This window comes from Drosophila tropicalis, unplaced genomic scaffold (assembly GCF_018151085.1).
Source record: "Drosophila tropicalis isolate 14030-0801.00 unplaced genomic scaffold, ASM1815108v1 contig_805, whole genome shotgun sequence".
NCBI classification, from domain to species: Eukaryota; Metazoa; Arthropoda; class Insecta; order Diptera; family Drosophilidae; genus Drosophila; species Drosophila tropicalis.
This window is the reverse complement of record NW_027173295.1, coordinates 1,076,860-1,092,412: the sequence shown is the minus strand read 5'-3', so window position 1 is coordinate 1,092,412 and position 15,553 is coordinate 1,076,860. Positions and strand designations below refer to the sequence as shown.

Here is a 15,553-nt window from a genome sequence, read left to right as displayed (position 1 = left end):
AAACCGAACAGTCAGTCAAGTCAGAAGATGATGATGGTGAAAAACAAAATAAAGACAAAAACAAAAAACGCTGTTTAAACAAACGATTTTGAGCCTCAGAATGATAATCTCACGAATGGCTTTGAGCCCCACATAGTAGTGTATCCACATAGCCTTGGAACAAGTCATGGAATTATTGGCCAAAACAAGTCGCCTACAATCGCTTCAGGGGAGTTGTCCATGTTCTGTCTCTCTGCGTCTCTCTTGTTCTCTCTCTCTCTCTCTCTCTCTATCTATCAATGAACTGGCTTAGAATGCTGCCCAAAAACCCACTCACAAATCACATAAAAACGCTAAAAGCGGAATATTTAGCAACTATTAGTTGTTGTTCTTATTGTTGTTGCTATGACTGTGACTAGAATTGTTTCAACTTGTTTTTTTTTTCTTCTTCTTCTTTCCATTTAGCCTAGGAAACTTATGTTTGTAATTGCAATTTTGTTGAACAAGTTTTTTGTTTTCTTCGTTGTTTTCGAAGAAATATTGTCATACCCTTTAGTAAAAAGAAAATGTCAAAGTAGCCAACATAGACTATGCTCTTACAGTCCTTTTCGATAGGCTTCTAGTATCGTGTTCACTAGTTTTTTGAGGTTTCAGTGTTTCCTTTGTCTGTTCTGATTGGAACTGGGGATAGAATGTATAACATGAAAAGCTCTTTATAATATATGCCGCTTCAGCCAGTTTTCATACTTGATTTCTCTAGGGCAGTAAAAAGTTTAAGTGCTAAGTGGTTTCCCATTAGCTAGAGTATATCGACTTGGTATCGCATACTGATCAAGAATGTATATTTATGTATACATGTGTACTTTGTCCGTAAGTTTTTCTTCTCTGTGTCATCAAATCTGATCAATATTATTATACCTTTTGAAAGGGTATAAGCAACTAATAATACAGACATTTATATAATTATTCACGTTCTCTTTAACTAAAAACGCTTGATCACATGACCTTCGATGATTAACGATCAATTAGCGACCTTAATTGCAGCCCTAATTCATAAGTGCTTTTCTTTTCTGTTAATGAAATAATATAAGGTTTATATATAAGGGTAAGAAAGACCTTTGAATTTTAGGCAAAAGTAACAAATATTGGACACTATGAATGAAAGGTTCACTATGCGGTTTTAATGCGTCTTTTTGGTTAGGTTTTTTCTGCAACTGTTTTTTTGTTTTGCATTATTTTGTGGATTTCTTTCACATAATTTCGTTTTTAGTTATGCTCAAAAGCTCTATCAAGAAGTGTTGTTGCTGCTACTGCGCTGCAGTTGCATCCGCTCGATTGCACGTACATATCTATCTATCTACTAGGAACAGGTAGCGAGCAGCTAATGTTTCAGATAGATAGAGTTGTCTTTGTTTTACAGGTGTTTCGCCAGCAACAGCAGCAGCAGCGGCACGAGGAGGAACAACAGCAGCAACAACAATCAGTTCCAAAGTTGTTTTTTTGCTTGTTATTGTATAATTATTTAATTTACAATTATTTGTTGTATACACTCTCTCATACACACACACACACACTGAGAGAGCGATAGAGAGATAGAGCAAGAGATAGTCAGCCAGCTTATAACTTGGCTTGCAGCTGGAGCCCCTTTGGTTGTTGGTAACCCGTGCTTGATGTTTTTTTTTTTTATTCACTTTCGTGTCATTAGTAACGGCGCACGTAACAACAAAAACAAAGTACTGCTTCTCTCTCTCTTTCTTTCACTCTTTTGATTTATCAGTCTTTTTCTTTCGCTCCCATGCGTTGCAGGAGCACAACGTTTGGACAACTGAGCGGAAGAGGAAGTGGCAACACAATATGCAACAAAAGTTAACGTTAACAGCCAACGTCAGCGACTGCGACGACGCAGCGTAATTGGGTGGCAAACGGTTACACAAGCTAAAGCCAAACCAAGCAGCGCAGCAGCAGAAACTCTGAGCAAAAGCAAAAGAGTCAGAGAGCGCGCGCGCTGCGCTGTCGCAGTTCAAATTTAAAGCGCAGTGCAGCTTTTTTCTGTTTGTAAGTTTTTTTGTATGCAAGGGAGAGAGAGAGAGTCAAAACTGTAAATAATTTTAGGCTTATGAATGAAATCGAACGAATCATCAGCTTTCCAAGCTCTGTTTACCTTCTTCTGAATCAGCTGATAAAAAAGAGAGACTCAGATGAAAACAAAATCTCATTTTAGGACAAAAGGCTTTGGAGATGGAGGAAGGCGAAAAGGAAAATGATGAAACGAATGCAAAAGGCCTTGTGATGATTCATTTTGGTCAAGTTTATTAGCAAGTTAAAAGGTTCTGCCTAAACACTTGCGTCGGACATGCAGCTGGTAGGAAGGAACTGAAAGCTGGCTGTAGGTCTGTCCTCTTGACGAACTTTACTTGCCGCAATTTTAATTATAAAATAACAGAAATTTCTAGTAGACTCCACACTTGGAGAAAGAGGGAGAGTGAGAGAGACAGACACTAAACTTGGGACGCTTCGAATGTTTGCCGAAACGTAACGGGGCAGTGGCCGTGGCTCCCGCTGCCGCTGTCGACGCCTACCGCTGCTGCTGCTGTTACTACTGATACAACTGATATTGTTGTTGCCTTTGTTGTTGTTGTTGTGGATGGTGGTGGTGGTGGCACTATTGTTTTTGTGTGGAGAAAGGCGATTTTCTCTTTAATTATATTTTATTTTTTACATAAAAAAAAATCCAAAAAAAAATTGTATATTATGCTTGTGTTTTTTTTCTTCTTTTTCACGGTTTCCGTTTTGTTTTATTCAATGTCTTTTAGCGACAAGGGGAAAAGATGGGGCAGTAGGGGAGGAAGATTGAACTGACGGACACAACAACGATGTCAAATTAATAAACCGGCCCTCTGCCTGGGACATAACAACAATAACAACACACAAATGTATCAAAAATAAAAAAAAATAAGTGACGAAAATAAGCTGTGCGTGTTGCGTATTTTGCAATGTTTTTTTTTATGATTTTCGTATCTTTGGGTTTTTCTCTTTTAGATGGGGGAGCGAGGGGGGCAGCTGACACACACACACAAAATCGCACTCGTGAATGTTTGCAAATCAATTTGCATTGAATTTTGTATTAAATTTCCAAATATTATTCATAAAACTGAAACAGACTGCATGTTACTGAGCTATAAAATAACAACAACACAACAACAAAACAAAAAATTTATTTATGTATACAAAAACAAAAAAAAAAAAAAATAAATAACAATTAAATAACGCACACACCACACGACTATCGGCAATGAAAACGAATCAATCGATCGGCAACGACTTCGACGACGACGACGACTACGAACAGCGAAAAGCAGCGCGCTAAACTCTGACTACAAAGCGACAGAAGGTGTCGACGGCGGCGGCAGCGGCACAAGCGACGAGATCGAGCGTTTCCCGTGTGCTGCCTCGATGAAACTTTGAGAGAGACTGAATATATTGTTGGTACCCCAACATGGTGGAGAGGCAATGTTGGTGGTGGCAGCGATAGCTCCCGTTAGTGGTAGTGTATACATATAAGTGTGTGTGTGTGTGTCCGACGACTACAGGTTGTGTGTCTGTATGTATGCGTGTTGCCAATTGGTTAGTGTATATGTGTCAGTTATTGTTTTTGCCACTGCCACTTACAACTTGGCTGAGAGCTGCTTCTGTTCTGTTTCAATTTGATCTAGTGCAAACAACACAAAAAAAAGCCCGAATAAAAACAAAAGAAGTAGAAGCCGAAGAAGAGGAAGAAGGAGAACGAAAAACAAAAACAGTTTATAAGTGAAATTTACTAAGAAGCACACCTGTACCTATACACACATACATATGTACATATGTATATATGCATTATGTGTTCATATTTATGACTGAATGTGTGTCTGTGTATTTGTTGGTGGGGTAATGGAGAGGACTGAATCTAATTGAGATTATATAATAAATTGAATGCAGGTGAAGACTTGGATAGATAGATAAGCATTAATCATGATAGCTTTGGGCCATATTATGTTTTATTAATAATAATAATGAGAAACCCCAAAAAAAAGCTCACACACACTCACATACTCAAAATGCACTTTGCTTGATCTTTAATGGTTTTTTTTTTTTGTTTTGGCTGATCTGAGCTTTTTCTGTTTGCTTTTCAGTCATCTCATCGCGCTCTCAGCAGCAAATTGTTGAGAGTTTTATAATTTTTTTTCCACAGTCAAATTGGGTAATTGCAAAAACCCGAAAAATACATAAATCTACAAACAGTCGTAAAAAGGTGTAAATTTGTATGCAAACGACACAAGTACCTACACACGCACGCATACACACATAGAAAGGTACCTATACATTCATGCGTACATGCATTTGTATGTGTGTGTTTAAATGAGCAAGACTCTCGCTCTGAGCTTAGCCAAAAACAGCTGAGTCCCAAGCCAACAACAATAACAGCTTCTGCAGCTACTTCCACTGCAGTTGAGAGAGTCAGTGTGTGGGAGAGCAAGAGCAAGAGAGAGAGAGAGGGAGAGACTAAAGGCAGCAACAATAAAATAAATATAAAACCAAAGAAATGAATATTTTCCATGACTATGACACATTTTTACATCCTTACATCGAACATTATCGTACTTGAGGGAGGGCTGCAGTTGGTAATAATGTATACCCCGTTTTTTGGAAAGGGTATTTCAAAAATATATGCTCGTGCTTGTACTCAAACAATAAGCTGCGCTTACGTTACGCTCAGGTGACTCACGAACGACAACAAGCAGACGAATTTGAGCGAACGAACGACCGCCCCCTTCTTTAGCTCCCCTCAATCACCCTGATCCATGCCCGCTGCCTGCAAAGAGAGCAATGGGAAGTAAAGGGCAGACGAAGAGGGGGGACGACGGGGGGGCGTCAGCTTCTCCATATGTGCATGTGCCGTACATTATGGCTGGCAGTTTGGGTAGTTAGTCGCTTGCGGTGGGCTACTAACAAAATGGGCAACGTAATGCCTCACTGGCTACGACTCTAACTCTCAGATGGTAACGACAATGGCGAAGGAGGGCGGGAGGGAACCTCAGAGACTGCTGTAGAGACTGAGCCAGCTTGATGACTGTATTGCTGCTGCATATATGTGTGTGAACACGCCGTGTTTCACAGACAACAAACCATTTATATCCGGACCTGAGGCCTGTTTTGACTTTTCATTGAAACCTGCTGTTGCTGTCGCATTCACTGTCATCGTTAAAACTAAAGTCATGAAAAAACATTAAAAAATAAAATAAAAAAACTTTTGCCCACTGTCCCCCGCCTTCACACACACACTAACACACACACACACACGCGCGCAAAGAGAACTCTCCAAGCTTTGAAAATATTAACGCATTAGGTACAAGGTACACAAACCCATTTGCTATACTATAACAAGTAAAAGCCAGTGAGTCTCACACAGTCACTTACTATACCCCACCTCACTTCAGCTCACCTCATCTCATCTCACTCACTCACTCACTCACTACTGACTGAATGACTGTGAGCTGTTGTTATGAAACAATAAACAACATATACATACATAGAGTCAGCGATGATGACAACCTAAATCAACATAATAACTCCACTCCGCACCGCTCTCTACGAGGGTAGTCCGATTATATGTGGTAGAGATGGAATACGTCTTGAAGGTTCTTCTTCCACTGGACATAAAACTAATTTAGCAATACCACAATACCAAAAACGTAGCATACTTTATATCATTTTGGTCAAGTCACGAAGCCAACATTTAAGTAATATGTTTAACTTGTTTCATTCAATCTGTTTGAGGGTCTTTTTTTTATAGGTTTCTCATCGAAATTGGGGAATTCAGTTAAAAAACTTTTAATTGTTAACCAACCTGTGCTCTGTGCACTTATTTTACTCTCTTTCGTTAGAGAAATACTTCAGCGGCTGCCCTCTTTGATTGTATATTTCATTAGTAAACACATCGCGAAAGCTTTGTCATATGTTGTAGTTACTAACTAAGCGATTACCTCCGCTCGCTGACTGACTTGACCTTAAGCGCTTTGAACCCAATTTGTAAATACAAGCAGCCCTGATGCGAGGGTCTTAAAAGACCTTCAATCCGCCCCGAAAAAAGAAAAACAAAACGAAAAATAAGCAAACGATTGCGAGAGCTTAACCGCATGTCTCCGTTTCTCCCACTCTGCCATTGAGCACCTTCAACTTGCGTGTCTGGCGGGGCCATTGGATTGTGTGCATTCGGTCATGGCTGCGACTTTGTGCTATTGGGCCCGAAACCACCCTCCCTCTTCCTCTTTACTAGTCATTAGAAAGTGAACAGCAAATACTAGATAGCGATAGAGAGAGAGAGGGAGGAGAGGGAGACAATGCTCTAGAGCTGGGCTAATGAAGCATGGCCCACCAGACGACAAGACGTCGTCGTCAACGACGAACCATCATCGAAACGGATCAGTCAACCAAACAGATTCACTCTCTTTTGTCATTAAGTTAGTTGGTTCCTCTGTTCGTCCCCCCCTTACTATCCTCCACCCATGTTTCTTTCAATTAAATGTATAACACCAGCAGTGAAGATGAGCAGCTGATGGCTGACGACGACGATGATGATGACGAGCCACATGAGCAGCAGCATCTCCGACTTCAGACCACCAGACAAAATGAAAATGTTGAAAGAAACAAAATTATGTTAGTGGGAAATTTTTCGTGGTTTCACGAAGTACACGAATCGCTGCTGCTGCTGCTGCCAGTGCCACTGCCACCATCAACTTCACTTTCACTTGCACTTCACTTGCTCATTTGTGGTTATGTTTGGCCATGAATGAATGCTCCTCCACAACTATTTGGTGCTGGTGCTGGGCTGGCTGCCCACTGGCTAAAGTTATTTCTTTACCACCACTACTGCCGCCGCCGTCGCCGCCGTCAATGTGGCGCCTTCATCAATCACAAGATCATGGCAGGGGTGTACGGGAGAACGGGCGAACGGGTGATGGCCGGCGGGCGGCATCGCTTGCTGCTCATGTGGCACAATGGGAAAGTTCGCCCACAAGGGTTCTGCTGCGCTCGTTAGGCTCCAAATCACGTCCACTCTCCACCCTCCATCTCCACCTCCACCTCCACTCCCAACCCACCGCAATTCTTCGACAAGTGTATCATTAGCCGCTTGTCTGCTTTCTCATTGATTTTCGTTTGAAATTTTTTCATTGGAAAATTCATGTTTACAAGCGATTAGCAGCTTATTATTTATGTATGTATGTATGTATCTATATATGTATGTATCTATCTATGTATGTATCTATCTATGTACATATGTATGTACCCACTACATTTCATGCAATTGAATTTCTCAACGATTTGTACTTTTTATGATCAGCTAAGTTAAAGTGCTGAGAAATAGCCGATGGCCCCTTGATGATTAACATGAATAGAACAGGGCCGGAATATAGGGCCGAGAGAAAATTTCAAAAATTATCTCATCTCTCCCACATGTTTTGAGAGGAAAGATTTGAAATCAGTTTTCAGTTCATGAAACGTTCAATTGAAAACAATATAGAGTTAGTAATATGGCTAAGAATAAAATGGTAAAAACTATATAAACAGACATTTTATATAAGAATCAATGAATTCCAAAAATGTTACAAAACTAATAAAGATTTTTCTAGTTTTCAATTTATTTTGATAATATTTTGACTTAAGAAACTTTTAGGATAAAACTGCTGATGGCTTTCAATACAAACTTCCCTTTAATAGATCTTAAACCGCTCCTGCATATGGCGAAAGACAAATCTACAAAAATTTTACATAATTCCATGCAAAATAAATGGTCATAATTATGCGAAAATTACACAAAATTTTTGCTATTTTTGGTAAAGTTTCTTTTAGAGACAATTTCAACACACAAAAGCTAATGAACTTGAACTGACTTTTGTGGCAACTATGGACAAACATATTTCATATTCCAGATTAAACTATGAGTTTTGATTTGAGTCGTTTGTTTTTGGGTTTTTGTTATTGTTATTGTTATTGTATTATTAGTTCAATTGCCAAATGGCAACAAAGAACAGTCTCTCTGTGATTAATTCTATAGAAATTGCATTACCATGTTGCATTTCGTCAGGTATTCAATTCAATGCAAATTACCAAACGAACCGACAAACAGATAGACAGACACACAGACGGAACAACAACAATAACAATGGAAACGCGTTTTACCTGTGCTGCGTTTACAATTGCTGCTACTAAATTGGGCAACAAAACAAAAAAAAATACAAACTATCTCAAATTAGTTCTTACTTTGCATATCCATTCATTGTATTTCGGTATCTGTGCAGCCCAAAAAAAACTCCAAATACTTGCTACTCTATGTATATATGTACATAGAAGCAAGAGCAACTGGCTTTAAGAAATTTGGCACATAACTAGGACGACAACAACAACAACAACAACAATAACAGAAACTGCTACAAGAACTGGTAAACTGGTGTGCCAACTAACCAACAAACAACCGGCAACCGGCAGCAGCGACCCCCCAACCCCATCCCGCACATGCCGCCCCTTCCACCTATCCGTAAATACATGACGTCAGCAAAGCAACTTCCCCAACTGGTTTCTTCACTTTAATTTAGATGCTTTCCATGTGTGGGGCTGGATGTTCATCGGGTTTTAATTTTATTTTTTTTTATTTTTTGGCTGCATCTCACCATCTTCTGAAAATTTATTTACACATTTGCGTAGGCCTACAAACCCAGAAGCCTACAAAAGCCAAGACCAAAGCCAACGATCCGAGAGATCCAGTCCACAAAAAACGGGAAGTAAGTAAGCAAAATAAATGTTCGAGCCCGATTTCATTTCGTGTATATCATCTCACCCTCTTTCTCTCTCTTTCTTTCTCTCTCTCTCTCTCCCCTATCTGTCTTGAAGCACTACTAGAGTTAGTCGTCGTCGTTGTCTGGCATTCAATTAGCATCAGGTTTGCCTGCTTGCCAACCAAAAACAAAATTCGTAACTAATCAATGTCACATTGGGTCACGTGGCGCTATAATAAAAGTTAGAGTTGAAACTCATTAATAAGCCACGATTTTCTACCTGCAGAGTCATTGTCTAATATAGTCAGATGAATAAAATGACTAAAAGATACCCTTTCAATTGTAATTCAATCGATAAGACTGAAAAATTCATGACCTACTTGATCCCGCCTAAGAGTTACATTTTGAATTGATCTAAATGAAGAAAACGGAAATAATATAGAAAATTTAAAGTCTTTTGGTCAAAATAACAAACTTCAATACCAAAATACCTTTAATTCGAGAGTTTTTTACTTTTCTCATTGGTTTTTGGCTAGGAAATATTGAATTACGAAAGAAGCTAAAGAATCAGAAGTTCGTTTCAATCCTTGTCTTGTGGAGACTGTGGAGAATTTCAAAAGTTCTGATTAAATGTAGTCTACAAAAGATTTTCCAACAACAACATCTAGAATCGAAACATAGAATCCCACATGAGTCCAGACAATTTGGTTACACCCAACAAATTTTGTACATCGAAAAAGATAATGAATTGAAGATAAAAAGCTACCTGACAGCACGGAAGGCAACGGACGGTTAACAAAACAAAATTTATCTGGATTATGCGTTTGAATTTAAAGAACCACTCTATTTGCTCTTGTGCCTACTTATCTTAGTAACAGAACACTGTGAAAATATCAAAAGTTTAAAACATATTAGCAGTTATGCACAGAGAATCACGTGTTTATCACTGGAACTCAATGCGCGTGCCTTCGGTGATGTCGTGGGAGTATCTTTTATCCCAGTTAATGTACAAATAGTCATAGCATGTACTACATATGTATGTACATACATACATACATAGTTTGAATAGCTGCTACTAGCTTATTTGGCAAATGGCAAAGTTCAAGGTTTTTTGTGTGGCTGCACAAAATCTCTCAGATGGCTACTTACATATACAGAGACATAGACACACACACACACACACACACATACATATGTGTAGGCGAAAAGCTAGATCTAGAGTTTTCCACATTCTGTTTTGTTGTGAATTGAAAAATTTTCTTCTATCATTTTGGGTGCAGCACCAGCATACAATTTTCTTAGAACTCTCGTGGGCGTGTTTTCAAAGATTTTATTTTTTGGGCGATTTGAAGAGGCGCCAATTCGGAACGGAAGTGCCTCATGAAGTAAAGCATCGTCTACATATAATGCCTTTTATGTGCTAGTAACATAAACCATATTTCCAGTTTAACTTCAATCACACAGAAATATGTATAAATTTATAATTTTCTTTTGGGCAATGAAATTTCAAACTAAAACTACTGTAAATTGTTAGAATCAAGTAATGTCAAGTAAAGTCTCGAAATATTTGAATCTAGACAGTGTTTAAGTCTTATATACACAAATGCAAGAAGACTTATTAATTATCATTAGTTTTAATTAAAAAAAACGCGACTGAACTTAAAATACAACAGCTCATTATCAATAAGGTAATAATTAACCATTTACCAGTTGATTAAGGAATCTTTGCAGCTGAATATTCAATTCTTCCCTAATTAATAAAGACGTTTATGCCAATTTTCCTTCCACAAAGTGGTTAACCAATTAAAAAATATATATACACCACAGCCTGGCCCTTACATTAATCCGTTTCAACAAAGAGAAGAAATGGAGAACATTAAACAAGAAATACATTTCCCTCGAATGCATTCAAATTCATTTAGTTACACATTTTCCACAGCCCTCTTTTAAGATCCACATTCTATCGACATATCGTGTATAGTAGAAATTATGGTGCATACTTTTTGGCTTGGTTTTTGACCACATTGCATACTTTTTTGGGAAAAGATCATGTAAAATTTATGAAACGTTTGCAAAGGGCGTAGCGATTGGATTCCACAGAGAGAGAGATAGAGAGGGCAGAGGCTGATGGTATTATATTTTCTGTCGTCCTTTTAAATGTGTATATCCTGACTACGCCCTTGAATATTATGTGTACATTGTTTAAAAACAAATTGAAAACTCTCTGTTGATGCAAAAGATATGAAAAATGAAATGTGTGTGTGTGTGTGTTCGCACAGTGGTGCGTGTATGGGGGGGAAAACAGACACAGGGCCACTGTGTGGGCGTAAAAAGGCGGCTTATAACCTTTTGTTTTTGTTGTTGGTATCACAAGCTGGCTTTGGATATGAACGGGATTTGGTTATGTGAGTTCCTCACTTCGTGTGTGGGCTAACTAAAGGCAGGAGTTAAACGTTTTTTTTTTTTGTTAAATCGATAAGTCGACTTTGAGATGCCCTTTTTTGGTCGGCATTTCGTCAAGAAGAAATGACAAACATTAGGCCATAATTATTACCGCAAACTGTATTTGTTTAGTCAATTGAAAGCAAATAAAAGTGAGCATTGGTCAATTGAAACTATTTGCATATACCCTATCAATACCAATTGATTACAGGGTATTTAAATCGTGGGCAGCAGCTATTTAAAGTGCACTTTATTGATTGCTAAGGATGAGCGAGTGAGGGGATATAAAAAATGGGCGAAATAACGAAACGAAAAAAGAAGACTTATAGAAGGATGTTATTGATTTTGTGCTCTTTTTTCCATTATCCCTTTCTCTTTCTCGCAGCAGCAGCATCATTCAAAAGCAAAGCAATTGCGTCATAAATGCCCTCCAGCTTCATCTAACCGAAAAACGAACCTTGAACTCTTCACATTAGCGACGAGTGGGTGCTAATGGTCGCTCTCCAGCGCAAAAAGAAAAAACGAAGAAAATAACACAACAACAACCAAAAAGAAGTCATACAACAGCAAGGATAATTGGAAATAGTTAAGGGGTTTGTTTTGAGGAAGGGGAAGCAGGACTATGGGAAATGGAAACTTACCAGTAGATTTCATTAGAGGTAATCATATTGGTGGTCTTGTAGTACTGAGCGGCCGTATAGCTGCTCATTCTGCTTCAATAGAAACGTTGTGCTTTTGTTCTGGTTCTGGATATGGGATATCCTGCTTTCTCTATCCCTTTTCCTAATTCCTCTTTCTCCTGCTCTATCCTCCTCTTCAATTATGTATACGGGTAAATAGTTAGTTAAGGCAATGTCCAATGAAACGGAATCGTTGACTATGTTGCTGGTTGGTTGGTTAGTTAGTTAGTTAGTTGTTTGATTGGTTAGTTGGTAGCAGTTTTTCTTTTGTGTGTTTGGAACTAGGTTCTAGTTTTATACATTTCTTCTTTATTTTTTGTTGTTTTTGTTTGGACGGTTTACAACACTTTGGCACCAAATTGATTGGGTGAGGGTGGTGGCGGTGGCGGTGGCGATGGCGATGTTTGTGGTGGTGTTGGTGTTGGTGGTGGTCGGACGTGATGAAAAATCAATAGACACAAAAACAACAACAACAAAAAATATTTCACTTTGAAGCTATTAAACGGCGAGCGGACAAAATTTATTTCTTCTTATTTATTTATGTTTTTTTTCTTCTTCTTTTCTTTTAATAATTTGCGCGCTCTCTCTCTCTATATATATATAATATATATAGTTATAATCGTTCATATATGCGTAAGCGTGTGCGTGTGTATATACACATATATGTATGTATGTATTGTAGGAAGGGAAAAAAAATCTTGCACATATGTGTATTATTAAGAGCAGGCTAGCATCAGCAGAGTAGGAGTAGGAGGCAGGGGGAGGGCGACGACGATGTCGCCGGGGGTGGTGACGACGACAGCGACGAAGAAGACAGACAAACGCATACATACACAGGCGGCCGCAACGAGGCGAAGGGGGCCAAACAAACAAAAAAAAAAAAAAAAAAAACCAAAAAAACAAAAAAAAAACAACCAACAAAAAAAATGTTTAAAAAGGATTTTCAGATGCTAAAACACTGAGACACCGAAATACCGACACGATTTTAACTTTGATTCACATATATGTACATTTGTATGTATATAACTTCCGTTACACTAGGCCGTAGAGCTCTCTATTCCTCTAAAAATTCTTGATTTCAGTTTTTTTCCCTTCTTTTGGGGTAACTATATGAACTATATGATATATTTAGGTGTATATATAATAGATACTTTTATATGTATATATCTAGGAGTGTTCAAAATGCTTCTAGGCGGAAAAGCGTCTGCGAAAAACTAACGTTCGGCTAGCTGACTGAATGGAGAACTGACTGGATAACATAACTAAAGGCGTCGTCGTCCAAAGGCGGCTCCAGAGAGAAACAGAGACAGAGAGAATGAGAGAGAGAGAGAGAGCGCTAACGAAACCCTTGTGTGACAGATGTCTCGTGCGGGTTGTTTTTCTCAATCTTCCTTTGGTGGTTGGTTGGTTGTAATTTAGCATTTTACATTTGCAAAAACAAAAAATTCACAACAACCAATGCATTTACAAATATATTAATAATATTATCCTCATCAGGCCAACTGATTTAGCTCCCCCCGATCCTTGGGCCACTAAGTTTTTAATTATTCACACTGAGCAAAACTGTTGTGAAGTAAAAATGGGTTTATGGCGCTGCCATTAAACCTCATAAAATCATTCAGAATGGGTGGACCAACTGACTATTAACAACAATTTCCGTTAAACAAAGAGAGGGAGAGAAAATGAGAGTGGAAAATGAGAGCGATTCAAGCAAAGAGAGCGTCGGCGACAAAGAGAGAGAAAGTAAGCATAAGTAAGGGGGTGGTTATCCTTTGCGGCATTTGCTTCTATATCAGGCCACAAAAACAAAACTCCAAAAATGCCGTTCAATAAGCAAAAGAAAGAAAAGCCAAGCTCGAGGAATGTGCACCCCCCACACCTTCTCTCTCTCTCAAGAAGTGCGAAAAACGAGAAATCACAAAAAAAAAAAAACGGCAGACATTGTGAGACAAGCTACCCTTATTTTGAAATTCACAAGGGGAGCAAAATGTGAGAGAAGAAAGAGAGCAAAGTACCAATAAACCAAAAAAGAGAGAGGGAGAGACATTTTAGAGGCATTGCCAACATAGAATTCATACAAATACACTGCGAGAAACCCAACACTTAAAATAAAATCATTCTAAGCAGTCAAATGGGATATAAAATTGTTCAAATACATTCGTGATATTAGTTTATTTTAATAACATTTCTTTAATAATAAACCAATTCACTAGTTTTATAGTCGTCCTGCAAAGGATATGCCAAAATGCATTTGAAAAATGTAAAACAGAAGTCGCTTTTTAAAAGATTTGTAGATTTAACTTGAAGTCTTTAAGTATAATAGTATTTCAAGGATAATAGTTATCCTATAGAAAATAGAGTCTGCTGATCCTGAATCTATTCTTATGCTGACCGATTGTTTACGAGCTATACGACATATTCATCCAATCTTCATGAAATTCGTTAAACATCAATGCTTAACAAAGTTTTTGAGAAAAGTCGTTATTCTCAACCGATCTTAACCGATCCTTCTCCAAGTACGAGATATGCAATTCCTGCAGTAGCTTTAACAGTTAAGTCGGAGTTAGCATCGATTGATACCCACGACTGTATTATCTCTTTTCGTTGTGCTGATCTACAATATATGTATATACTTTGCATGGTCCAAGCTGATTCTTTCAATGCGTTGAACACTTCTATATACAAAAAATTTGATTGGATTTGACTACAAAGTTAAAAATAGAAAAAGTTATAGTTTAGTGAGGGAAAAGTTCAATTAATCTCCAATAATTACGTATTGCGAATCGCAATTACACATACTTATGTATGTAAAGAATATACAAACACCAAAAGATAACAATTAAACACGAATTTTTTATTTTTCCATCATTAACTTTCCCGCCGTTGACTGTCAATTGACATAATTTACTTATTATTATTAACAACCATTTGGTGTAAAAGGGCACACACAATTTCCCAGGCTTGGGCTTAGTTCCAGTTTCCATATGTAACCACACACATACACACACACACATCCCCAATGCCCATATGCCTTGTTACCCATGATTAGAGGGTGAGAGCAAGCGGGTAAGAGACCCAGAAAATTGATATCCCTGCCTCCACCCCCACCAACGGAGCAATTTTTTTGTGTGATGCGTGCTCAAGTAGCTGTTTTTTTTGTATACATATATTGTTGCTCGATATGTCTCCGCCAACTCCGTCTACGTCTCGGTCTCCATCTTCAACTGCAACTCCAACTCCTCCCTCCATAGAGTGTGTCTCAGCACTTTCTATGGCCCCGTTGCATAGCATGCTATGCAATTCATTCCATTCTCCAACTTCGGCATGGAAACCCAACTTCAACCAACCAGCCAAACAAAGCCAAAGCACAAAGCACAAAGGTCTAGCAGCCGGCTATCCCTCCCCTTCTCCATTTGGTCTGAGGTTACCCCAGAGAGCAATGCGACTTCAATTCTTGTGCGCGCTTTTCGAATACAACAACAACTGCATACAAGTATTTAATAATCAACAACAACAACAACGATAGTCTGGTAATTGCAAACTGCAATTGTGACTAGCCACGCCTCCACACTTACTCATTCACCCTCCGACCCCTCCCCGCTTCCCATCACCTTCTTTCCCACTCCTACACTCTTAACTTGT

The 15,553-nt window shown here is 38.5% G+C and overlaps 1 protein-coding gene across 5 annotated transcripts in view; it reads right to left on the bottom strand.

Moving 5' to 3' along the window:
- siz (Brefeldin-resistant Arf-GEF family protein schizo) overlaps nucleotides 1-15,553 on the bottom strand; it is a 44,122-nt gene that overhangs the window by 13,621 nt on the left and 14,948 nt on the right. For 2 of the 5 annotated variants that reach the window (XM_068293643.1, XM_068293645.1), the window contains exon 1: nucleotides 3,256-3,431. The exons of 1 other annotated variant lie outside the window; for it this stretch is intronic. Coding sequence is in view for 1 of the 4 variants with exons in the window: in XM_068293646.1 (XP_068149747.1) it covers nucleotides 11,873-11,940 (68 nt within the window). In the remaining 3 variants the exon portion in view is untranslated. Of the gene's footprint in view, nucleotides 1-3,251; nucleotides 3,432-11,872; nucleotides 12,845-15,553 lie in introns of those variants that run through there. 2 more of the 5 variants (XM_068293646.1, XM_068293644.1) reach the window with 2 other exon arrangements.